At 55.3% G+C, this 24,250-nt stretch overlaps 1 protein-coding gene and 1 long non-coding RNA gene across 14 annotated transcripts in view; one reads left to right on the top strand and one right to left on the bottom strand.

Annotated features, from left to right (window-relative positions):
• Nucleotides 1–1,431: 1,431 nt before the first annotated feature.
• Nucleotides 1,432–24,250, bottom strand: part of GLB1L3 (galactosidase beta 1 like 3) — a 33,185-nt gene continuing 10,366 nt past the window's right edge. For 5 of the 13 annotated variants that reach the window (XM_070767548.1, XM_070767547.1, XM_070767546.1 and 2 more), the window contains 15 exons: nucleotides 18,917–18,985; nucleotides 18,336–18,431; nucleotides 17,674–17,782; nucleotides 16,879–16,971; nucleotides 15,433–15,514; nucleotides 14,291–14,355; nucleotides 11,397–11,481; nucleotides 9,837–9,974; nucleotides 9,081–9,161; nucleotides 8,445–8,551; nucleotides 7,366–7,506; nucleotides 7,001–7,072; nucleotides 6,489–6,567; nucleotides 6,009–6,096; nucleotides 4,513–5,297 (listed from right to left, as the gene is read on the bottom strand). In XM_070767548.1, coding sequence (XP_070623649.1) covers nucleotides 4,790–5,297; nucleotides 6,009–6,096; nucleotides 6,489–6,567; nucleotides 7,001–7,072; nucleotides 7,366–7,506; nucleotides 8,445–8,551; nucleotides 9,081–9,161; nucleotides 9,837–9,974; nucleotides 11,397–11,481; nucleotides 14,291–14,355; nucleotides 15,433–15,514; nucleotides 16,879–16,971; nucleotides 17,674–17,782; nucleotides 18,336–18,431; nucleotides 18,917–18,985 — 1,813 coding nt within the window. In that variant the 3' untranslated portion in view covers nucleotides 4,513–4,789. Of the gene's footprint in view, nucleotides 2,039–2,063; nucleotides 2,885–3,093; nucleotides 3,153–3,260; nucleotides 3,378–4,512; nucleotides 5,298–6,008; nucleotides 6,097–6,488; nucleotides 6,568–7,000; nucleotides 7,073–7,365; nucleotides 7,507–8,444; nucleotides 8,552–9,080; nucleotides 9,162–9,836; nucleotides 9,975–11,396; nucleotides 11,482–14,290; nucleotides 14,356–15,432; nucleotides 15,515–16,878; nucleotides 16,972–17,673; nucleotides 17,783–18,335; nucleotides 18,432–18,916; nucleotides 18,986–24,250 lie in introns of those variants that run through there. The other 8 variants (XM_070767552.1, XM_070767551.1, XM_070767554.1 and 5 more) reach the window with 8 other exon arrangements.
• Nucleotides 3,087–5,030, top strand: LOC139176114 (uncharacterized). Its single transcript, XR_011560609.1, has 2 exons — nucleotides 3,087–3,184; nucleotides 4,376–5,030. It is a non-coding gene; the product is annotated as an uncharacterized lncRNA (long non-coding RNA).

Genomic DNA, 24,250 nt, shown 5'->3' with positions numbered 1-24,250 from the left:
TTGGTAAGAATTAAGGTATATTTTTAAAGATTGTTTTAATCACAGTTTTTAATCATGGTTGAATTGTTTTGTGTTTACCTTTCCTAACATTACACAACAAGCTTTTCATAAACTGGATTTAAGTATTTAATTTCATTTTAGCCTTGTGTCTTGGGAGACAAGCTCTTCGTTGGAATTCTTGCCATTCTTAATAAAATTGGGAGGAACTTTGATGCAGGGGACAAGCTCCCGGATGATGTGCAGGTGCCTCTATCAGGAATCGCGTTTGATCCAGAAAAAATAAACACACGGAGACCAAGTGGTGAACAAGGAGCAGGCACATCCCCTCCCCCTGGACCAGCTTCAGAAGGACACAGTTCTCACGGTCCTTTAAGACCATTTCTTACAGCTTTGAGCTTGGTCCTTGTTGTTCAGTCGCTCAGTCGTGTCCAACTCTCTGCGACCCCGTGAACTGCAGCACGCCAGGCCTCCCTGTCCATCACCAACTCCCGGAGCTTACCCAAACCCTGTCCATCAAGTTGGTGATGCCATCCAGCCATCTCATCCTCTGTCATCCCCTTCTCCTCCTGCCCTTCAATCTTTCCCAGCATCAGGGTCTTTTCAAATGAGTCAGTTCGCATCAGGTGGCCAAAGGACTAGAGTTTCAGCTTCAGCATCAGCCATTCCAGTGAACGCTCAGGGTTGATTTCCCTTAGCACTCACTGGTTGGATCTTTGAGTTTCTTCCCAATTGGTTTTCAGCTGCCAAGGGACCCTTACACCTGCCCAGACTGTGACTCTCAGAGCCAAGTTCCTTCTACGAAACAAAATATAAATACAGGAGACCTTTTCCCTGAGTTTATATTTTGCTACATACCTGTCAGTGATGTTACAAAATATATATTTTGTATCTCAGATATCTGTACAAAAAGTTTTCTTGAAGTTCAACAGTGTGTTAGACAATAATGAATGTAACTATGCTGCTTCTTTATTTTAGAGCTTTTCCACCACACTCTGCAGATACAAGTAGCAACAGAGGAGGACGTGGGAACGGTGAGTGGGTTCGTTGCTTAAGCCTGCTGAGGAAGGAACACAGCTTGAGGGGCTAGCTGTCCTGATGTGACACGTTCCTAACAGGTTATTTGCGATTCTCAGAATACACCAAGACTGAGTGACCCTCACTTGCGTCCCTCCCCTGAAATGCTTCACGTCCTTTACACCCAGCAGAGATGTGGTTAGATTGCTCCGGACGCCTAGCTGGGCTGGTGCTCCGTGTTGGATGCTGAGAACAGGCTGGTGGATGAGACACATCTGCCTCCGTTCCGGCACCACTGGGGTTCTGGAAGGAAATGGGCCCTTACGTCTTTTCTTCCTCCCGGTCTTATTGAGACAGAATTGACATCAACCTGGTACACATTCAAGGTGTGCCCCGTAATGATCTGACTCACATATGTCATGAAACGACCACAATAAGTTTAGTAAACCTCCATCACCTCATTTAGATACACAATTTAAAACAACAGAAAATAATTAGAGCAGAGATAGGAAAGCAGAAGAGTGGATCAGAGACATGATGGTCATCAAAAAAAGGACACATCTCCTTGAGCCTTAGTTTTCCATCTGGGCATAGGTCTCATGTTTGGAAATGATGTGCACATCGTATCTGAGGTATACGTTCTTGTGATCTGATGGTTCTGATTTCCGGTTTTCTCCACAGACTGCATGGGTTTGAGTCTAAAGCCCCAGAGAATAAGGTTCTTTGGAGAAGCTGTGTGGTTTATGATAGAATTCTCCTTCATCGAACCAGCCGTTCCCAACAGTGGAGTAGAAGGCAGTCTCACTTCCTCCTCCTGCCAAACAGGATGGTTCCTTCTTCCCTCTGGACACCAGATCACTTGCTAAACTTCTTGAAACCTCTACTCAGCATAACAAAGTGGTAAGTCTGGTTTTGGTGCTCTGCTTTGAGTTCAAGCCAGGTGCTGTATTTTTATTATAAGCGCAGTTGGTCCTCCACATCCACAGGTAACACATCCATGGTTCAGCCAACCGAGAATCGAAACCTACTCGGGAAAACAATTCCAGAAAATTCCCAAGGGCAAAAGTTAAATTTACCACGGGCCAGTAACTATGTATTTAGCACTTACACTGCGTTAGGTGTTATAGGTAATCCAGAGAGGATTGAAAGTGCGGTACGGGGAAGGATGTGTGTGGGTCATATGCAGATGGTCTGCTCACCGTGTTTTGTGAGGGACTTGAGCACCATCGGGGGTCCTGGAATCAGTCCCCTCAGACATGGAGGGAAGGCCATAAGGGACTGCCTCCCAGCGCTGCCATTTGAGAGAGCTGGCTGCAGTATTCATGACCGTGGGGCTTCTGTCACCAATATCTGTCCTTGACCAGTAAGAGCTTTGACTACACACAGACGGCTCAGGAGTCAAAAGACGGATGCTCCATGCCAGGCACGGTTGTCACACGCGTGTCAACAAGCACACTGTTGTTCCTTCTCTGACTGGATGACCCAGCAGACCACCACAGAGACACAGAGACTGGAGGGAAAAGCCTGAAGACATCGCTCACTGCCCCTGCACCCCTGCAACTACACACACACACGTGCACACACACACACATACACAAATGCATGCATACACACACAAATACACACACACACGCGCGCACACACACACACCAGGAGTCTGCAGACAGAACATACAGTACGCTCTCTCTTCACCCTCTCTTTGGCCAAAGACAGTTCCCTTTCTCCCAGCTGAGTATGGAGAGGCAAATAGAATGCGTTTACTTTATTTGTATCTGCCCCAGAAGCACTTCTGAGCAGATACTAAAACATGCTGCAGGTTGCTCATCTAACTGGCTCATCCATCACTGAAGACCGTGGAGACTTTTAAAGGCTGAAATCAGCATCACATGAATTTACTACAATAAAATAACGATTTCCCTGTTGCCTTTTAGGATATTTTCAATTCCTGCTACTGTAGGCAATGCTGTGTGATATTCTGCATATTGTCTTCCGCCTCAAAGTGCACCCGGGGATGGACTCGGGCAGTGCACACGCCGTCAGGACCCGGCCCCGCCCACCTGCGGACCCGGCCCCGCCCACCTGCGGACGTCTGTGCTGTAGACGCCCGAGCCGCTCTTCTCCTTCTCGAACAGGACGATCTGGAAGGACAGGCAGGGCGGCGGAAGCAAGGGTGAGCCCCGCGCAGGATGAGCAGCCCTGGGGTGCGGGCAGGTCTGAGCCCCAAAAGGGGGGCTGGGGCCACCCACCTCGTTGGTGCCGGGCTGGAGCCAGGAGCCAGGCAGGTAAAGCGCTTCCTGAGGCCCGATATTCCAGTAGCGCCCAAGGTTTCGTCCATTGATGAACACACACCCGCGATTCCAGCCCTGCAAGGGGAGCAGGCTGGAGACCTGAGAACACAGCCACTGCACGGCACAGGCGAGGCTCCCGGGCGCAGGCGAGGCTCCCGGGCGTGGAGCGCGGCGGGGAGTCCAGGGGGCACAGCCCGAGGCTCCTGGGGGGCAGCCCAAGGCTCTGGGCATGGAGCGCGGGGCGGGGGTGGAGTCCAGGGGCACAGCCCGAAGCTCCTGGGGGGCACAGCCCAAGGCTCCGGGCATGGAGCACAGAGGGGAGTCCGGGGGGCACAGCCCAAGGCTCCCGGGTATGGAGCACAGAGGGGAGTCCAGGAGGCACAGCCTGAGGCTCCTGGGGGGCAGCCCGGGGCTCTGGGCATGGAGCATGGAGGGGAGTCCAGGGGGCACAGCCCGAGGCTCCTGGGGGGCAGCCCAAGGCTCTGGGCATGGAGCGCGGGGCGGGGGTGGAGTCCAGGGGCACAGCCCGAAGCTCCTGGGGGGCACAGCCCAAGGCTCCGGGCATGGAGCACAGAGGGGAGTCCGGGGGGCACAGCCCAAGGCTCCCGGGCATGGAGCACAGAGGGGAGTCCAGGAGGCACAGCCTGAGGCTCCTGGGGGGCAGCCCGGGGCTCTGGGCATGGAGCATGGAGGGGAGTCCAGGGGGCACAGCCCAAGGCTCCTGGGGGGCAGCCCAAGACTCCTGGGCATGGAGCACAGAGGGGAGTCCAGGGGGCACAGCCCGAGGCTCCTGGGGGGCAGCCCAAGACTCCTGGGCATGGAGCACAGAGGGGAGTCTGGGGGACACAGTCTGAGGCTCCTGGGGGGCACAGCCCAAGGCTCTGGGCATAGAGCATGGAGGGGAGTCCAGGGGGCACAGCCCGAGGCTCCTGGGGGGCAGCCTGAGGCTCCCAGGCATGGAGCACGGAGAGGAGTCCAGGGGGCACAGAGCCCCTGCCACCCGGGGGGCAGCCCGAGACTCCCAACCTGTGACAGGCAGTGCTGTTTTCAAACAGCAGGGCTTCTGCTTCCAGAAACAAGGACGAAGTACTAGGGATGAACGCCACGGTTGACAACCATAAAAGCGATGCAGCTTTAGACATCTGCTTGTGATCCAAGGATATTCGAGGCCCAACACCCCGGGGAAGACAGGGAAACGGGACGGGAGGCGCCGGCTCTCCCAGGAAGAGGAGGCGAGAAGCGGAGCGGAGCCTTCACGCCTCACACACACCCAGGTTTCATCTGGAAACACTGTCAGGGAGCCTCACTGACTAGCTGCTCTCTGCACTGGGACCTGTTGGGGAGCTGCACGCTGGGAGGGGTGTTGGCAATGTTTCATTGTCCATCTCAGGGGTGATCGTACAGTGTTCACTATTGTAATAATGTGTTGCCTGTGATAATTTATTGATCTGTGCATTCATGTTTTGTGCTTTGTATTATGCAGGTGTTTACAAATAGAGGATATACCGGGTAAAAAATAATATCCTAGGAAAGGAGGGAAGCTGGAGAATACACTTTATGGAACATCCCATTAGTGTAAAAAGGTGACATGTATGTGTCAGGCAGTTACTCGTGAAACCACACGTGAAACCATTGGCCGCACCGCATTCTGGGAAGTGGAGAGGAGCTGGGGGGCGGGGAGAGAACCCACATCTTTGCTGTCTACGTATTATTATTGTTTGAACTTTTCCACTGTGCTCTGATGTGTTATTTCTTAAACAATGAAACGTTAGGAAGACTGAAACCTGCTGGAAACCTTGGTTGAAATGAGGAAGGGAAAGAACGCGGGGGCCTCCCTTCCAGACTCCACGAGGACAGGCGTGCGTGGAGGGGCACTCACTCACGAGCAGCTGGAGGAAGGTGTCCTGTGGAGAGGAGCCAGCCATCAGCGTGCCCAGGTGGAAGGCAGGGCTCGAGGAGGGGCCCCCGAGAGGCCTCCAGCGTGCAGAGCGGAGCCTGGGGGGCCACACATGAGGGGCAGGAAAGCCTTTCCCAGTGCCAAGGCCCACGCTGACCCTGGGTCACCACAGGACAGGCTGATCCCTGACCTCCCCACAGGATGGGCTGACCCCTGGTCCCCCCCACAGGATAGGCTGACCCCAGACCCCCACAAGACGGGCTGACCCCTGACCTCCCCACAGGACGGGCTGACCCCTGGCCCCCCCACAGGACATGCTGACCTTGGGCCTCCCACAAGACGGGCTGACCCCTGACCTCCCCCACAGGATGGGCTGACCCCGGGTCCCCACAGGATGGGCTGACCCGGGCCCCCCCAACAGGACATGCTGACCCTTGACCTCCCCCACAGGATGGGCTGACCCCTGACCTCCCCACAGGACGGGCTGACCCCTGACCTCCCCACAGGATGGGCTGACCCCTGACCTCCCCACGACCTCCCCCACAGGATGGGCTGACCCCTGGCCCCCCCACAGGACAAGCTGACCCCAGGCCTCTCCCTCAGGACAGGGGTTCTCTGTTAGGGGCTCTGCTGGAACCAGGATCCTAGATAACCCTGAGCACCTCACTCTGGGGCCATGAATCGTGGACCCTCATCTGCAAAGGGAGGAGTGGAAGGCCTCGAGCTCCCTGGTCTCCAAGGTTAGGCCAGACCCAGGGCCAGGACAAGGGTCAGGGTCAGGGTTAGAGTTAGGGTTAGAAGGAACGTACTTCTTGAAGAATTGCGTTTTCAGTTCCAGAGAATAAATGGTGAACCAGTTCAGGGGGATTTTATCCAGAGTAACAGGTCCGATCAATCCTGCAGCGGGGAGACAGCAGAGGTAAGGACACTCTCCGGTGTCCAAGCACAGACTCACAGTCCGGAGTCATCAGTGACCAGGGCTCAGCCCGGAAGGGCACGGACTGGCCTGACCTGCATGCCTGAGGGTCTCCAAACCACCAGGAAAGCTTCCCACCCAAGCCCTGAACTTCCCCTGGAATTCCCCAGAGGGGCAGGGTCCCCCTGCAGACAGCCAGGACGCCCCCCCCGCCGCAGTGGGAGTCGACAGGACGGAGGGTGGGGACAGACGCCGCTGGTCCCCACACCCAGGGCCCCACCTCTGCCAGGGCTCAGTCTTCCCTCCAACCCCACCCTCAATCTTCGGGTCCAAGTCACGAGGCGGGGAGGGCACGGCTGTTACCAGAGCCCACCTTTCCGCTGATTTTGAATTTTCCATGAAAAATTGACTCGTCCTTGATTCTCCACCAGGATCCTTAGAAGCTGACATTCCTGCTTGTGACAGACCAGTTCATGGGGATATATGGCCACGGAAGGCTTTCCTGGAGCCCAGTCTTCTCAAAGTCCCAGGGGGAAAACAAGCGAAGGGGAGAAGCCGAGGCCCCCCAAGGGCCCTGAATGCTGCTGCTTCAGAGGGTCCTGCCTGGCCCGCCCTCACAGACGCCTGGGGCTCAGCGGCGGTGTGAGAGCGCCGGCCAGGGGCTTGGCAGGAAACGTCCACCGGCACCCAAGTGCAGAAGCTGAAGTGCAGGACACATGAGGGCTGGGGGTGCACATAGACTCGCAGCCCTAGTCCTTCTGCCAGGACCCTGAGGGGCCCATCACCCCACGGCAGATGGGGAGATGGGAGGGTCTGCCTCAGAAACAGCGCATTTGCGCTGGAGGCCCGAGTCTAGGGCCGCAACTCGACTTTCGAGTTACATACCGTGATTGGAGGAATGTCTATGTCCCGATAAACATCAGTCAGAATCCCTAAACTCGTCTCATTCAAAAACACCTGCAAAAGAAGGGCTGGCATCAGACGGACAGGCCCACCCAGAGGAAGCGGGCAGGGAGATCGGGGTTGGGGCGGTCTCCAGGAAGGCAGCCACCAGCCTGCTGTCCACGGGCAGCCAGAAGCGGAGGCCCCAGCAGACTTGCAGCATGACAGGTAAAGTGGGCCTCTTCCACCCCAGTCAAGCCTCACACACAGAGGTGCTCAAAAGCATATCAAACAGCAAAGGGGCCCACGGCAGCCCCCAAGGTGGAGCTGGGCTGATGTCCTGCCTGCAGCCAGACGCCCAGCCCCACCTGAGCCTCATCTTGTGCGTTGGCATGGAGCCGGCCCCCGGAGCAGATGGTCATCTCATAAAGCACGAACCCGAAGGACTGGCCGTTGCCGTTGTTGATGGGCAGGTTCTCCATGTTGATCGGAACGTTAGAAGTGACCGGCTGAGAGGTGGGCAGGGAGCTGGGGTGAGAACCAGGCCCTTCTCTCTAAGACCCTGGGCAAGCTTGGCTATGCCTCCTAACGGTCCCCAAGAGCCCTTTGATGAGACTCCGTGTGACGACACCTGTGCCCTAGTCTCCACGGACCAGGAGCCTGGGGGCGGGCAGAGGGGCCTCCGCTCTAATCCTGAGAACCAGCAGCGTCAACAACCGAGTCCCAGCTCGACTGCCAGGGAGCAAAGCAACGCATCGAGCAAGCGTGCACTTCGCATCCACAGTGTGCGTGGCATGCCTCACTAGTGGCAGGAGGCTCAGCACAGGAGAAACCCTGTGAGCTCAAGAGGGAACGTCTCCCAGGGCCTAAGACGCTGTGCTCCTTGTGTTGGGGGCCCGGGTTCAGTCCCTGGTCAGGGAACTAGCTCCCATGTGCCACGGCTAAAGATCCCCCGCACGGCGAGTAAAACAAAGAGCCGCGAGTAAGACCTGGCACGGCCAAAGCAACACACGCAAAACAGATTAACACGAACAAAAGCAGAGCGGCATCTTCCAAGCAAGGCTCTCCTTCTCTTCTGCGCGGACACGGACCCTAGTCTTGGGGGGAGCTGGGGGGCCCCGCCGTCGGACGAGGTGGTGCTGGAGAGGACGCGGAGCCCAGCTGCACGGGCTGCTGGCTCGGCCACGCTCAGGACAGGGCCTGCGAGCAGGGGTCTCTGTGATCCCACTCCCCCCCAGGCCCCCCACTCTTCAGTTCACACCCGTTCACGGTCTTCCCAGGAGGCACCCCGGCTCTGCCCGCTGGTGCCAAACGTGGACAAAACGTAGGAGCATGTCCCCGCTTTCACAGAAAGCCCTGAAGGCCTCCCTGCTCTGTGGCCTCGGCCCGGCCCCAGCCCCCGTGTCCCCAGTAGCCACCCCCGGTCCCCGGAGCCCAGGGTGCTCACCCTCTGCAGGTAAGGCAGGGCCTCCCACAGTGGCAGGTAGTGAGACAGCTTCAAGGAGGGGTACACCGCCTTGGGAGTGGGACTCGGAACAGGGGGCAGGGGCCTGACTGCAAAGGAAACGGGCAGCGGGAAGCATCCCCTCCTTCCCCACGCTGCCCCGCCCTCCCCGGATTCACGCCGCGGGAGACGGGGTCCCAGCCCGGCGGGGTTCCTCAAGCTGTGAGACGCTGGGAGACCAGACCCCCTGGGAGCTCAGAGCGGGAGGTCTCTACCGGACGCTGCCCCTGCCTGGCTCCCTGGCATCTGGGAGGCGCACCCCTAAGGTGATCTCCACAGATACAGTTCACAGGGTGACTCTCAGGGGTGCATGAGGGCATCTCCATGCAGAGAGCTTTGTCAACAGTCGCTCCAACTTCTAGCGGACAAGCACCACTCTCTTCACAGAGCAGATGCTGTCCCTTAAAGGGCTTAAAAACAACGCGGCTCTCAGGTGGGAAAACCAGGGTTTGAATGAAGGCAGCCCCTGCCCTCACAAGCACTTTTAAGTTTCTGCCCATAGGGAACCCTTCCCTCTCCTACCCACTCCCACAACTTCCCGAGGATGGCCAGCCCCCCAGCAAAATGGCAGCTGAGTACCCAGGATGGACTCAAAGAGGCTCCGGAGCATGAAGTACTTGGCGGTGTAGTCCCCGGCCTCCGTCAGCACTGCGTCGTAGTCTGCAAGACACCGGCCGCCTTCTCTGGGCAGGGCCCCCCACCGGCCGCCTTCACTGAGCCGGGGTCCGCCCCCCCCACCGGCCGCCTTCTCTGGGCAGGGCCCCCCCACCGGCTGCCTTCGCTGGGCCGGGCCCCCCCACCGGCCGCCTTCTCTGGGCAGGGCCCCCCCACCGGCCGCCTTCGCTGGGCCGGGGCCCCCCCACCGGCCGCCTTCGCTGGGCCGGGGCCCCCCCACCGGCCGCCTTCGCTGGGCCGGGGCCCCCCCACCGGCCGCCTTCGCTGGGCTGGGGCCCCCGAAGTGGGTGGGAGCCGACTTCCCAGCCCAGACCACTCTGGCCATCCCCGCAGCCATGCCCGGGTCTGAGGCCACGGCCACCAGGCCTTCCCCGCTTCCTTTCACAGACACTCATCTGCCCCCAGCCCGGCCGCCCAGGAGGCCTCCGGGGCCCACACGGCACCACCCCGGGTTCTGCCGGGGAGCCCAGGTCAGGGGCCCGTGATCAGGACGGGCAGGGCAGAGTGAGAGGTCACGGTGGCCCCTCTGCGGCGAGGTCAGCCTGCTCTCTGCAGTGTGCACATCTCAGAGGGAAGGAAGGCAGAGAGAGGAGGGAACTCTCGGTGCTCAGTGTAGATCGGGGCCCCCGGCTCAGGGCGGCCGAGCCGGACAGCACTTGCCGTAGCTCGTGGTAACACCTCTGTGCTTCTCGAAACTCGTGGCCCCGTTCATGAAACCAAAGTTGGTCCCCCCGTGGAACATGTACACGTTGAAGGAGATGCCATATCTGATAAATTCAGACACGCTCTTTTCAACTTCTGCAGAGGAGGAAGACGAGAAATAGCAGAGGTCAAAACTTCAGAGATGACAGAACCTTTGGGAAAGCCACTCCTCTCTGGCGCTGCCCCACAGCCAGCTCAACCGTGTGTCCCTCAGAGTCCACGGAGATTCTAACCAGACAGCAGGCGGAATCGACCACAAGTACCCTAGAAAACTAAGCTTGTCCATACTAAGCTAGTGTTAGTCACTCAGTTGTGTCCGACTCTCTGCAGTCCCACGGACTGTAGCCCCCCCGTCTCCCCTGTCCATGCAATTATCCAGGCAAGAGTACTGGAGTGGCTCGCCATTCCCTTCTCCAATACTAAGAGCCTTTCCAAAAGTTACTTCTCCCAGAGAATTTGACTCTGAGCTACATCTATTAAATAGCAGCCTGAGAGCCTTTACATCACTTAAGGATCGCATGTCCATTAAATTTTTGAAATTATACAAATAATTCATCTATTCTTGCTAACCACCTGCTCGGATGGTGCCTCTGGGGCAGTGGCCGCCGCTGTCTCATTTGTGCCCCACGGCCATCTCCTCGCCGGCCCTAAAGGAGGCAGCCTGGCTGGAAGTTCGCCAGGTGTGGCTCAGCACTGGCTGTGCGCCTCGCTGTCCATCTGGCCGTGCTCAGCCCACTTTCTCTCAGAGCCTCAGCTCCCTTGCCTGCTGAACAGGGTCCTCATCCCTCCCCCATCACACATGGATGAGAATTAACTGATAGGAAGAAACACGCACAGTGCCCGACAGACACGTGGTCGGAAACCCGTGTTGACTGGGGGCCGTCTGGAGTTATTCTTGTTTGCTCCCTATTTTGCTGTTCAAAGCAGGCCTTTCTCAGTTACCTACTATCTTTCGATTGTTGTCTTTATTTCCAGTACAAGTCAGCTTGCTTTTGTAAATACAGTTAGTAGAAAAACACTTCTATTAACAGCCTCCTCCAGGCACTGCTCTGGGCGGTCTACCAGATCGCCACACTTCATCCTGACAACGGCGCTCCCGGGAGGAGGAGGTTTCAGGGGCCACCTCACTGGGGCCACAGAGCTGGGCCTGAGAGCTTTGCTGCTTTGGCTCCAGGATCTCCAGTCACGCTCACCTCTTGGCCCCTCAGCTGCAGAGGCCTCTGTGACTGTTAGGAGATGCATCCCGCCCTCAGAGACCGTGCGGGACCCCCCGGCAGCTGGCCCTGCCTCTTCTGTCCCCGCACCTGCTTGGTCAGGGGTGGGGGACTCATCACTGTTTACCCAACCACCTGTCCATCCATGGTGCAGCGAGCCTCCAGGGCGTGGAGCCAGTGGCTCAGGCCCCCACGCCCTCAGGCTTGGCTGCAACCCCTCCACAGGAGGTGCAGGTCCGAGAGCTGACCGAAGAGCGGGGCAAGGTAAGCGACCCTCGCAGGTCAGACACCACGGCAGACTCACCGTTCACACCCATCACCCTGTGATCGATTCCCCAGGTATCAAACCAGCCGACCCAGAATTCCATGATCAGAATGGGCTTGTGTCTCTAGGAACAAACCAAATCAAATGCTAAGTCTGATGCCAGGAAGAAGGGAGATCAGAAGATCTGAAGATGACAAGTCAGCATTTGAGGGGCTCCCTCTCCACTCGTCCCTGCTGGGCATGGACGCTCCCTGCCCCTCACCCAGCGCACCCCTGCAACCACCCACAGCAGTGGCTCCTGTTCCCCACAGGCCCAAAAACACACCCCACGTGTATTAAGACAAAGGGACAAAAAGAAACATAAAACCGGGGGTGGGGGCTGATTACCCATCTCAAGAAATCAGAAAAAAGCAGAAAATAAACCAAAGAGTAAAACAAAGGAAATAATAGCCTGATGGCTATTGCCGAGGGCATCCTGCGCTCACAACAAGGACGGCGGGGACCTGTGGCCTGGTGAGGACAGGCTGAGAGGGGAACAGCCCACGCAGAAGCCCAGAGCCGTCAGCTCTATCCGTCAGTAATCGATGGCCTGAGCTCTGATCACCAGAAAGGGCAGAGCTTACCCGGCAGTGACGCCCACCAGCCTGACCTGATGGAAACGCACAAACAGACGCAGAGCACCGCCATGCACGCGCACGGGCCACGCACCAGGAATGGCCACAGCACAAGCCGTGAGGCAAACCGTAGCAGACACGAAAGAACAGTCACACCAGGCAGGTTCTTGGATCTTCACAGCATTAAAACAGAAATCACCAACAGAATGGTATCTAGAAAATCCCCAAATGCTGACAAATTAAACAATATGCTTCCAACGGACACATGGAGTAAAGAAACAAAAATTTAGTAATTAAATCCAATGAAAGTTTAATGCTCTGAACATTTTTAAAAACATCACTTGAAAATAAAAAAAAAATACAGCATTTCAAAATTGGTGGGATGGAGCAAAACCAGTGTACACAGGAAAATTCATAGCACTAAATGCTTGTATTAGAAAAACAGAAAGTCTCAAGTCAGTAACCTAAGCTTCAACCAGAAAAAAAAAAAAAAACCCTAGTAAAAGTAGAGCAAATTCTATCCATTAAGGAAGCATAAGGTAGAAAATGTTAAAGATTACAGCAGAAATAATAGAAAAGAAAAACATAATAGAGAAAAAAGCCAAAATACGGTTCTCTGAAAATATCAACAAAGTGATAAGCTTCAAGTCATACTGACCAAGATTTTTAAAAAAAGAAGAAATACATGAAATTGTCAATAACAGGAGTGGAAGAAAGGTCATCATTACTTACAACAAAGACATTCAAAGGATACTAATGAATCATTACAAACACTCTACGGTCATGAATTCAAAGTACAGGTGAAAAAGGACAGAATAAAGACACGAGCTACTGGAACTCACTCAAGAGGGACTAACCTGAGCCATGCTGCATCCATCAGGAAAACTAAATAAAAAGCCCTCTGAAAAAGAAAATTTCAAGTCCAGATGCGCTCAATGGTGAATTTTACCAAACGGTGAGTAAGATATACTAACATTTCTACAAAATCTCTTCCAGGAGATAGAAAAGGAGGGCATTTTATGAGGTCAGCATGACCCTAATTCCAAAATCGAATAAAGGCATTTCGAGAAAAGAAAACCAAGCGTCAGCATTCCTCACGAACACAGAAGCAAAAGTCCTCAACAAAATCTGAACGAGCTGAAACCAGTATATAAAATGAGACTACCCCACAACCAAGGGGGATGCAGCCTCAGAATGCAAGCAGGGGTCAGCATTCAAAACGCAAGCAACCTGTGTCAGCACCACCGAGGCGGGGAGCAGGGCCCTGAGGTCCGTGCGCGGCAGGAGCTCCTCCATCGGGAGGGACGCGGCCGCTGTCCTCGGGGGGATGCAGCGCCGCCGTCGCGAGGGACGCGGTGGCAGTTGAGGCCACAACACGTGGGCCTCAGAGTCATCAGGCAGTATGAGAGACTGGATACCTGAGGCCCCGTTTTGATGAAAGGTCCAGAAAAGCCCATTACGGCTCCCTGGGACGGAGGGAGGGAGGGAGCTGACTGCAGGAGGAGGCCTTCCAGACAGGTGCCAGTTGCAAAACGCTGTGCTAATCATACATTTTCAATGGGCGGATTCAACGGTGTATAAATTGTTCTTCAATAAAACTGCTTTTAAAGGAACGAGAGGAAAACAGCAACAAGGGAGGCGCTGCCCTCAGCACAGCTCCCTGCTTCCAAGGAGGCCGGAGATGCAGAAACCAGTGAGCAAAGGGCTAAAACCGAGGGGACGCCCCTGGCGGGCCAGTGGTCAATGCCTGGCTTCCTGACGCAAGGGGTGTGGGTGAGATCCCTGGTCAGGGAACTAGGGACCACATGTCTCTTGGCCAAAAAACAGAAACCGAAAACAGAAGCAATACTGTGACAAATTCAATAAAGACTTTAGAAATGGTCCACATCAAAACATCTTAAAAAAAGAGAAAAGACTGTGGAGGAGGGTGGAGGCTGAGGGGAGAGCGCTGTGGCCACAACAGGGGTGTTTGCGCCTGGCAGGGTGGGTCTGCAGGCGCAGGGAGCCTGCAGAGTTCTGGCGAAGCAGAGCTGATCCCGAGCACCGGGCCCCGCTGAGCCGGGAGAGGGGCCGCCGGCCCGGCGCTGTGTCCATCCACTGCGCGGCTCACGGGGCCAGGGGGCAGAGCTGCCCAGCGCACCTCCGGGGAGACTTCTTAGCCACGGCCCCATGCCAGGCATCCACGTTCACCCCCCTCTGTCCCTTGGGGCCTCCTGGGAGGCACTCCCCGCACTGCCCGAGACAAGCGGCCCTGGTCCGGAAGCTGGGCCCAAGGCCTGTCCTTGAGCAGCTCTGCCCAGGCCCGCAGCCGCCACCTACCTGCAGCTTGTACAGATGCTTGAACGAGTCCACCTTGAACCCCTTCATGTTGATGCTGGCCAGCACTGCAGAGACAGAGAGGACGGGGGGCTGCTGGGGCTCGCCACCCCTGACGTGGGTGGGGGGCGCCCTCGGAGGAAGGGGCAGCAGCGGCTCCTCCCTTTGCACGTGGGAAGGGCTGCCACTCATGCCCTCACGTCCCTGGCACTTCGGGGACAACGTGAGGGAAGAAGGGCAGTTCAAAGCAGCCTGCTGTGTGAAGAGAAGTGGACTAGATCAAGGTCACATGACTCACGTGGACCTGGAACCCCCAGACCCGTGGTGAGCACAGTGTCCACAGTCAACACGCTCTCCACGGTCAGCACACTGCACGGTCAGCACACTCCACGGTCAGCACACAGTCCAGGGTCAGCACACTCCAAAATCAGCACACTCCGTGGCCAGCACAGGATCCACGGCCAGCAGAGGGTCCACGGCCAGCACACTCCATGGTCAGCACAGGGTCCATGGTCAGCAGTAACAGAGTGGGCATGCCACCAAGAAGGGGCCCTGGACACATGCTGCCCTGGTCACTGCCCCTGTGGCTGTAGCCTTTTGATTCTGTCCTCCACTGCTCGGCGACATCCCCCCACCACCTGCTGCCTGGGGGCACTGCGCGCCCGCGGTGACCGCAGCCGGGGTCCCAGCTGGCTCTGGAGGCCGGGCCCCACTCAGCACCGCCTCCTGCTGCTACACAGCTCCTAGGCTGGGCAACGCTTGACTCTGAGCATCTCCAGCTCCAGCCCAGACCCTAAGCCACAGAAAAACTGGGAAAGAGGGAAAGGTGCGAGGAAGAGGCTCCAGGGAGACGTCAGGAGCGAGGACCCGGGAGCCCGCCCGCGGGCACGCCACCCCCAAGCCCAAGTCCTCACCAGGCGACATCACGCCCGGGTCCACCCCCGACCCCAAGACCTCACCAGGCGACATCACGCCCATGTCCACCGCCGACCCCGAGTCCTCGCCAGGGCAACATCACCCTCGGCCCGCCATCTGGGCACTTGGGGTCGGGCGTGGGTGTGCGCTTGGCCCTGCTGAGGCTCCTTCAGGAGTCAGTGGTCTTGCCGCAGCCTCGCGTCTCCCCTAAAACAAGTCTGGGTTCCTACCTCCCTTTATGTGTCCTCTCATCACTTCCTCTGTGCTGTCCGCGGTCAGGAGCAGCCCTCCAATGCCCCTCTGCTGCAGGGCCTGTGGAGAGAGTCGGACAGGATGACATCACCCCCTTGTTTTCCTTGAAAGAGGGAAATACAAGCAAGTAGGAGGCAGATATGCCGGGGCTCAGATAGCACCATGGGTGCTAGAGAGGAAGGCCCGCGTCGGCACTCTGCACAGGGCGCTCCGCAGCTGGGGGCTGGGGGCTCCGGCCAGCCTGCCGTCTTCCCAGGGGTGGGCACACGGTGGGGGTGACCCTGGTACCCTATGGCCGTGGCTCAAATGAAGAGGTCAGAGCTGAGTCCACGAGGGAATGGGGGTTCCTACATCGGGGGAGAGACAGAGAGATGTGGAGAGAGAGATACATGGATGAGACATACAGAGATGGACCTATAGACAACAGATAAACAATAGATGTAAAGACAGATGACACACAGGCAGGTAGATAATAGATAAATGATAAGATTTATAGATAGCTAACATACAGGCAGAAAGACAACAGACACACAGACAGATGACGGACAGACGGCTGACAGCGGGAGGGGCAGACAGGAAGTCAGCGATCACTGGACACGCGACAGGAAGTGAGCAATCACTGGACATGCGACAGGAAGTCAGCCATCACTGGACACACGTGTAGACTGACAGACAGACAGGGGAGCCTTGGGGAGGGCGGCGGGACTGCGGGCCGAGAGAGGTGAGCGTCGCAAAGCCGGGTCCTGTCTGGACTCAGGGATGCACACCCTCCCGGGGAGGTGGGCCGGGGCTGTCCCATCTGGAAGCCATGCTTACTCAGGGAACACACAGCTGACAGACGCCCGGGCAGAGGACCCTGTCTGTGCGTCCTGCGCTCACCAAGCCAGCCTGGGGCCCACAGTGAGTCTACAGGCACAGTCTACAGATCGAGGAATCAGAATCTTGCTGAATGAGACGGACGTGGGGGGCCGGGGGTGACATTGGCTGCAGGGCCCCCCCACTGCGCCTGCCCGAAGTGAGCAAGACACATGGGACCCCCGCTTTACACTCACGCCCTGGTTGCTTCCTGTGGGCTGGGGGCCGAGGGTCTCACCCCAGGGAAGAGCACCGGGACCACGGGTGCCCCCCGACCTGAGACGCCCCCGAGACGGCAAAGACAGCGGAAGAGAGGGTGCCCACGTCACAGGCCGCAGCGGCACGGTCACTGCCCAGGACTCGGCACTCCCTCCACCCCGCTTCCCCCTGCCCTCCCGGCTCCGACAGGAAGCCTGAGATGGCAGGGAAGAAGCCGCACATTCACCCCATGCCAGCGCTGCCCCGGCCTCCCTGGCTGCCCTGACCGCAGGCGGATTCACAGGGACGCTGAGCCTCGGCCCCACGGCCCGGAGGGTGGGCGCCCGGCCGGAGGGCGGCAGACGGCTCACCTGCAGCAGGTAGGGCATGTAGGCCTCGTCCTTGTAGAAGAAGCCGTACTCGTTCTCTACCTGCACCGCGATGATGGGGCCTCCCTGGAGGTACTGGGACAGGACCGCAGGCCAGCGGGTGAGCCCCCCAAGCCCGGTCCAGGAGCCGCTCACTCACGGGCCTCAAACCCGTGGCACGCGGGCATCCACCAGGGGGCATCCGCCCCCCGCCGTCCACCTGCTTGGGAGGCAGGGCTCCATGCTGGCCCCTCTGCTCCCGCTCCCCATCCTCCCCCACCAGACCCACTGATTCCCATCCATGGAAACCACCCAGCGAGCCGGAGGGGACACTGGCTCCGCCCACAAGCCCCCTCCAGGGACCCCAGCCCCTGAGCCGCCGGCAGCCCTCACAGCCTCTGTTTCTCCCTTGCACCCACTCCTCAGAGCACCCTGTCGGCTGCTGAGCACCAACGGGGCCCCGGACGTGCGAGCAGACCTCCTTCAGGGCTGAAGGTGATCTCACCCACTGCCGTCCACTCTAAGTCTCTGCTCCCTGAAGCCCAGCCCACAGCGAGAAGAATGGCAGCCGCCCCCCTCCAGCCCTGCAGCTCTGCCGGGCGACCCCCGGCCGCCCCTGTGAGGGGCACACGCTCAACTCTTGAGCTGGAGCTGGGACGCTGGCTCTAGAAAAGGCGCCTCGGGGCGGGGGGTCTGGAGTTCCTGCCGCAGGCTGTCAGCGCCCTTCTCTGCGGACTCGAGCCAGGACGGCTGTGGTCCTGCAGCAGAGGATCGCGGGATGCAGCCGTCTGTCTTCACCTGGAGCAGAGCCACCCTGGGGATCAGGTGGTCGAAGTACTTGTTCACAGCGTTCACAAAGCTGCGGTTGGTGGTCCTCAGCTGCGACGTGGGGTCCTGCAGTAACCAGCTGGGGTGTGGGGTGGCAAGTTCAGCAGGCGGGGTGGGGTCCCGGGCCCACCCTCTTGTCCAGGGCCCCAGGAGCTTTCGGACCCATCCCAGGAGGAGCTGCACACCGGCGTCCTAAGGACAGGCGTTGTGAGGGTCTATGAACACTCTCCTGCCTTCTTTGTCAATTCATGAAAAACCTGTGCTGTGAGCAGAGCACAGGCTTAGGGACAGAGTTAGCGCTCCTCTGAGGCCGAGGAGTTGGACAGAGAGGAGCCGACAGCAGGAATGAAGCAGCCCCAGGTCACCTGCAGGGTGTGGGTCCTGCTCCTCAGCCAGACTACAGACACACCCGTCCCGGAGGGCAAAGCCTCCACTGACCAGGAGGCAGACTGTCCACTGGAGGGAGTGTGGACACACGGGGAGCCCACCAGCTCCAGGGATAACGGAAGAGCATCACCACCCGCGTTGCTGTGATGACAGCGAGACCCAAAACAGGCGCCATTGTCCTCGGACTGGACCAAAGGGTCAGCAGAGCCCCACCAAGGCCACAGCTCCTGGCCGGCCCTGCTCACCTGGGCAGGCCCCCAAGGTCCATCTCGCTGCAGATGTAGGGGCCTGGACGCAGGATCACCCACAGCCCCACCTCCTCCGCCAGCAGGATGAAGGCCCTAGGGGGTTGGGGTCACCAACTCTCAGGGCTCGCGGAGCACAAGGGCCTCTCGCCCAGTGCCCCCTCCCCTTACCGGCCCGGCCCTCCCTGGGGGGCTGGGGACTCTGAGGTCAGGACAACCCCCCGAAGAGCAGAGACACCTCCCGGGGTCACCGCCAAGCCCCCAGCCTGGGACGTTGGCGCGGCTGCTCTGGGGCACGAGCAGAAGGAAGTGCCTCGCCCCGGGGCACAAAGTCCTGACCGAGGGCCTGACCTGAGGCACCCAGCCCAGCGGGGACCACCCTGCGAGCCGGGCACCTGGGGACGGCTGCAGGGCTGGACTCGGGGAGGGGGGGCAGGCCCGCCCCGGGGGTGGCGGGGTCATGATGGAGGGCGTGGGGCCGGCACAGGCTCCCCCCGCAGCCCCCTCTGCCCCGTGGGATGCCCCGTGGGGCCCCGCCCCCCAGACCCCCTGGCCCCGCCCGGCCGGGTCACAGAGCCTACTCCAGGTCCAGGTTCCCGGAGAAGTCGAATGTGCCTCTCTCCGGCTCGTGGAGGTTCCACGGGACGTAGCTGTGGCAGGGAAGAGGGAAGTACAAACAGCATGCTTTTATTTCTTTCCTCCAAACTGCCAGGTCAGTCCCAAGCCCTGAGAGAGCTCTGTTGTGGAAAAAGCTGAAGTTTCCGCTGGTACTTAAACCTTGTCACACACACAGTGGTTATTTTCAGTAGGTCCTTTCTAGTCATCCACTTGTGTTCTAAGCTGCCAATAATCCTATGATTCTAAATTCCTTGAATTTATCCATAAATTATCCCACTCACCATCCTATCCTTTGTCATTTCCACTAGAAATTCAAAGAAAAGGTAAAAACTATAAACGTCTATATATATCTACCAAATATTGCTAAAAATTAATCAAAATAACAACAGACATGGGATTTCTGGGCGCAGGAGGGCCCAGAGGAGCTACTCCATGTTCAAGGTCAGGAGGGGCGGTCATGAGGAGATACCCCTCGTCCAAGGTAAGAGAAACCCAAGTAAGACGGTAGGTGTTGCGAGAGGGCATCAGAGGCCAGACACACTGAAACCATAATCACAGAAAACTAGCCAATCTGATCACATAGACCACAGCCTTTTCTAACTCAATGAAACTAAGCCATGCCGTGTGGGGCTGCCCAAGACAGGCGGGTCATGGTCGAGGGGTCTGACAGAATGTGGTCCACTGGAGAAGGGAATGGCAAACCACTTCAGTGTTCTTGCCTTGAGAATTCCATGAACAGTATGAAAAGGCAAAAAGATAGGACACTGAAAGATGAACTCTCCAGGTTGGTAGGTGCCCAATATACTACTGGAGATCAGTGGAGAAATAACTCCAGAAAGAATGAAGAGATGGAGCCAAAGCAAAAATAACACCCAGCTGTGGATGTGACTGGTGATAGAAGCAAGGTATGATGCTGTAAAGAGCAATATTGCATAGGAACCTGGAAGGTCAGGTCCATGAATCAAGGCAAATTGGAAGTGGTCAAACAGGAGATGGCAAGAGTGAATGTTGACATTATAGGAATCAGCGAACTAAAACGGACTGGAATGGGTGAATTTAACTCAGATGACCATTATATCTACTACTACAGGCAGGAATCCCTTAGAAGAAATGGAGTAGCCATCATAGTCAACAAAAGAGCCTGAATTGCAGTACTTGGATGCAATCTCAAAAACGACAGAATGATCTCTGTTTGTTTCCAAGGCAAACCATTAAATATCACAGTAATCCAAGTCTATGCCCCAACCAGTAATGCTGAAGAAGCTGAAGTTGAACGGTTCTATGAAGATGTACAAGATCTTTTAGAACTAACACCCAAAAAAGATGTCCTTTTCATTATAGGGAACTGGAATGCAAAAGTAGGAAGTCAAGAAACACCTGGAGTAACAGGCAAATTTGGCCTTGGAATACGGAATGAAGCAGGGCAAAGACTAATAGAGTTTTGCCAAGAGAATGCACTGGTCATAGCAAACACCCTCTTCCAACAACACAAGAGAAGACTCTACACATGGACATCACCAGATGGTCAACATTGAAATCAGACTGATTATATTCTCTGCAGCCAAAGATGGAGAAGCTCTATACAGTCAGCAAAAACAAGACTGGGAGCTGACTGTGGCTCACATCATGAACTCCTTATTGCCAAATTCAGACTTAAATTGAAGAAAGTAGGGAAAACCACTAGACCATTCGGGTATGACTTAAATCAAATCCCTTATGATTATACAGTGGAAGTGAGAAATAGATTTAAGGACCTAGATCTGATAGATAAGAGTGCCTGATCAACTATGGAATGAGGTTCATGACATTGTACAGGAGACAGGGATCAAGACCATCCCCAAGAAAAAGAAATGCAAAAAAGCAAAATGGCTGTCTGAGGAGGCCTTACAAATAGCTGTGAAAAGAAGAGAAGTGAAAAGCAAAGGAGAAAAGGAAAGATATAGGCATCTGAATGCAGAGTTCCAAAGAATAGCAAGAAGAGATAAGAAAGCCTTCTTCAGTGATCAGTGCAAAGAAATAGAGGAAAACAACAGAATGGGAAAGACTAGGGATCTCTTCAAGAAAATTAGAGATACCAAGGGAACATTTCATGCAAAGATGGGCTCGATAAAGGACAGAAATGGTATGGACCTAACAGAAGCAGAATATATTAAGAAGAGGTGGCAAGAATACACAGAAAACTGTACAAAAAAGATCTTCACTACCCAGATAATCATGATAGTGTGATCACTTACCTAGAGCCAGACATCCTGGAATGTGAAGTCAAGTGGGCCTTAGGAAGCATCACTACGAACAAAGCTAGTGGAGGTGATGGAATCCCAGTTCAACTATTTCAAATCCTAAACGATGATGCTGTGAAAGTGCTGCACTCAATATGCCAGCAAATTTGGAAAGCTCAGCAGTGGCCACAGGACTGGAAAAGGTCAGTTTTCATTCCAATCCCAAAGAAAGGCAATGCCAAAGAATGCTCAAACTACTGCACAATTGCATTCATCTCACACACAAGCAAAGTAATGCTCAAAATTCTCCAAGCCAGGCTTCAATATTAGGTGAACTGTGAACTTCCAGATATTCAAGCTGGACTAAGAAAAGGCAGAGGAACCAGAGATCAAATTTCCAACATGCATTGGATCATCGAAAAAGCAAGAGAGTTCCAGAAAAACATCTACTTCTGCTCTATTGACTATGCCAAAGCCTTTGACTGTGTGGATCACAACAAACTGTGGAAAATTCTTAGAGAGATGGGAATACCAGACCTGGGAAATCTGTATGCAGGTCAGGAAGCAACTGTTAGAACTGGACATGGAACAACAGACTGGTTCCAAATCGGAAAAGGAGTATGTCAAGACTGTATACTGTCCCCTGCTTATTTAACTTATATGCAGAGTACATCATGAGAAATGCTGGGCTGGATGAAGCACAAGCTGGAATCAAGATTGCCGGGAGAAATATCAATAACCCCAGATATGCAGATGACACCACCCTTATGGCAGAGAGTGAAGAATTAAGGAACCTCTTGATGAAAGTGAAAGAGGAGACTGAAAAAGTTGGCTTAAAGCTCAACATTCAGAAAACGAAGATCATGGTATCCAGTCCCATCACTTCATGGCAAATAGATGGCGAAACAGTGGAAACAGTGTCAGAGTTTATTTTGGGGGGCTCCAAAATCACTGCAGATGATGACTGCAACCATGAAATTAAAAGACGCTTGCTCCTGGGAAGAAAAGTTGTGACCAACCTAGATAGCATATTCAAAAGCAGAGACATTACTTTGCCAACAAAGGTCCGTCTAGTCAAAGCTATGGTTTTTCCAGTAGTCATGTGTGGGTGTGAGAGTTGGACTATAAAGAAAGCTGAGTGCCGAAGAATTGATGCTTTTGAACTGTGGTGTTGGAGAAGACTCTTGAGAGTCCGTTGGACTGCAAGGAGATCCAACCAGTCCATTCTAAAGGAAATTAGTCCTGAATAGTCATTGGAAGGACTGATGCTGAAGCTGAAACTCCAATACTTTGGCCACCTGATTCGAAGAGCTGACTCATTTGAAAAGAGTCTGATGCTGGGAATAATTGAAGGCAGGAGGAGAAGAGGATGACAGAGGATGAGATGATTGGATGGCATCACTGACAGGATGGACATGAGTTTGGGTAAACTCCAGGAGTTGGTGATGGACAGGGAAGCCTGGCATTCTGCAGTCCATGGGGTCACAAAGAGTTGGACACGACTGAGCGACTGAACTGAACTCCATCATTACCTGGCTGACTTGAGTGGCCCTACCTGGCATGGCTCATGGTTTCACTGAGTTGGACAAGGCTGTGGTCCATGTGATCACGTTGGTTAGTTTTCTGTGATTGTGGTTTTCATCCTCTCTGCCCTCTGATGGGTGAGAACAAGAGGCTTATGGAAGCTTCCTGATGGGAAAGACTGACTGAGGGGAAAACTGGGTCTTGTTCTGGTGGGCGGGGCCATGCTCAGTAAATTTCTAGTCCAGTTTCCTGTTGATGGGCAGGGCTGTGTTCCCTCCTTGTTGTTGGCCTGAGGCCGGAGCCTCTGGATGCTCACAGGCAAGTCTGGCTCAGTCTCCTGTGGGGTCACTGCTCCTTCCTCCTGGGTCCTGGTGGGCACAAGGTTTTGTTCGTGCCCTCAGAGAGTCTGTTTTCTGTCCTGTGGAAGTTCTGTAATCAAATCCCACTGGCCTCCAAAGTCAGATTCCCTGGGGAGTCTCAGTCCCTTTGCCGGATCCCCAGGTTGGGAAGTCTGTTGTGGGCCCTAGAACTTTCTTAACAGCGTGACAACTTCTTTGGTGCAATTGTTCTGTAAAATTGAATTTCTTTGGTGTAATTGGGCTTCTCTGGTGGCTCAGCTGGTGAGGAATCTGCCTGCAATGTGGGAGACCTGGGTTCCATCTCTGGGTTGGGAAGATGCCCTGGAAAAGAGAACAGCTACCCATTCCAGTATTCTGGCCTGGAGAATCCCATGGACTGTACAGTCTGTGGGGTCACAGAGAGTTGGACAGACTGAGCGACTTTCACTCGCACAATTCCTCTGCTGTTTGTGAGGCAGGTGTATGCTTGGTGGCTTTATGGTGGGTGGGGTTAACGGCAAAAGAGGGGGTCCTCCACGGGGAAGGTCCTCCAAGAACTGAACTGAATTGAAGTGATGGCAGAACTGACTAAGCATTTCAAGATCTCCTGTTGTGAGAAGGAATGAAAAATTGGTTTGCTCAAGACTAAATATGCCTGGAAAAGTTTATACCTAGACATTGAGAGAACAGAATGAAAAAGTTTTGCTAAATGATGCTTACAAGTGATTTAAAGAAAACTTCTAAAAAATAGTTGAAACAGAAATATGGAAAAAGATATACATGAGGAAGAATTAGTGTAGCACTCTTAAATAGCAGGCAAAGTGGATTTTAAGGCAAAGAAAACCCCTCACAAATAGAGGTTGAGAGGCATCAAGTAGTAATAAAAGGAATGAAGCCTCAAGAGGATGTGATAATCACGGCGTTGTAGGCTCTGAATACACAGCTTCAGGGAGAAGGTTACTGAACCAGAGGGGGAAAGGGTCCATCCACAGCCACAGTGGAAAGAGTTAAAATACTTCTCCACAAGACAAAGACAACAAGAGCGAAAAAGAAAGGTAAGAGCATAGATTTGAACAAGACAGGTGAAAAACTGACTCTAGTGAACACGCGGAGAGTGCGGCGGCCGACCGTGCAGAGCACGCACTTAGCACGCGAACGCGAGGTGCAGCTGTAACACACAAGCGAGGTCTCAGCCAGGCCCAAGTCCCGCCTCCTA

Source organism: Bos indicus, chromosome 15, assembly GCF_029378745.1.
Source record: "Bos indicus isolate NIAB-ARS_2022 breed Sahiwal x Tharparkar chromosome 15, NIAB-ARS_B.indTharparkar_mat_pri_1.0, whole genome shotgun sequence".
NCBI lineage: Eukaryota > Metazoa > Chordata > Mammalia > Artiodactyla > Bovidae > Bos > Bos indicus.
The sequence above is the reverse complement of the archived record's forward strand: the minus strand, read 5'-3'. Positions and strand labels throughout refer to the sequence as shown.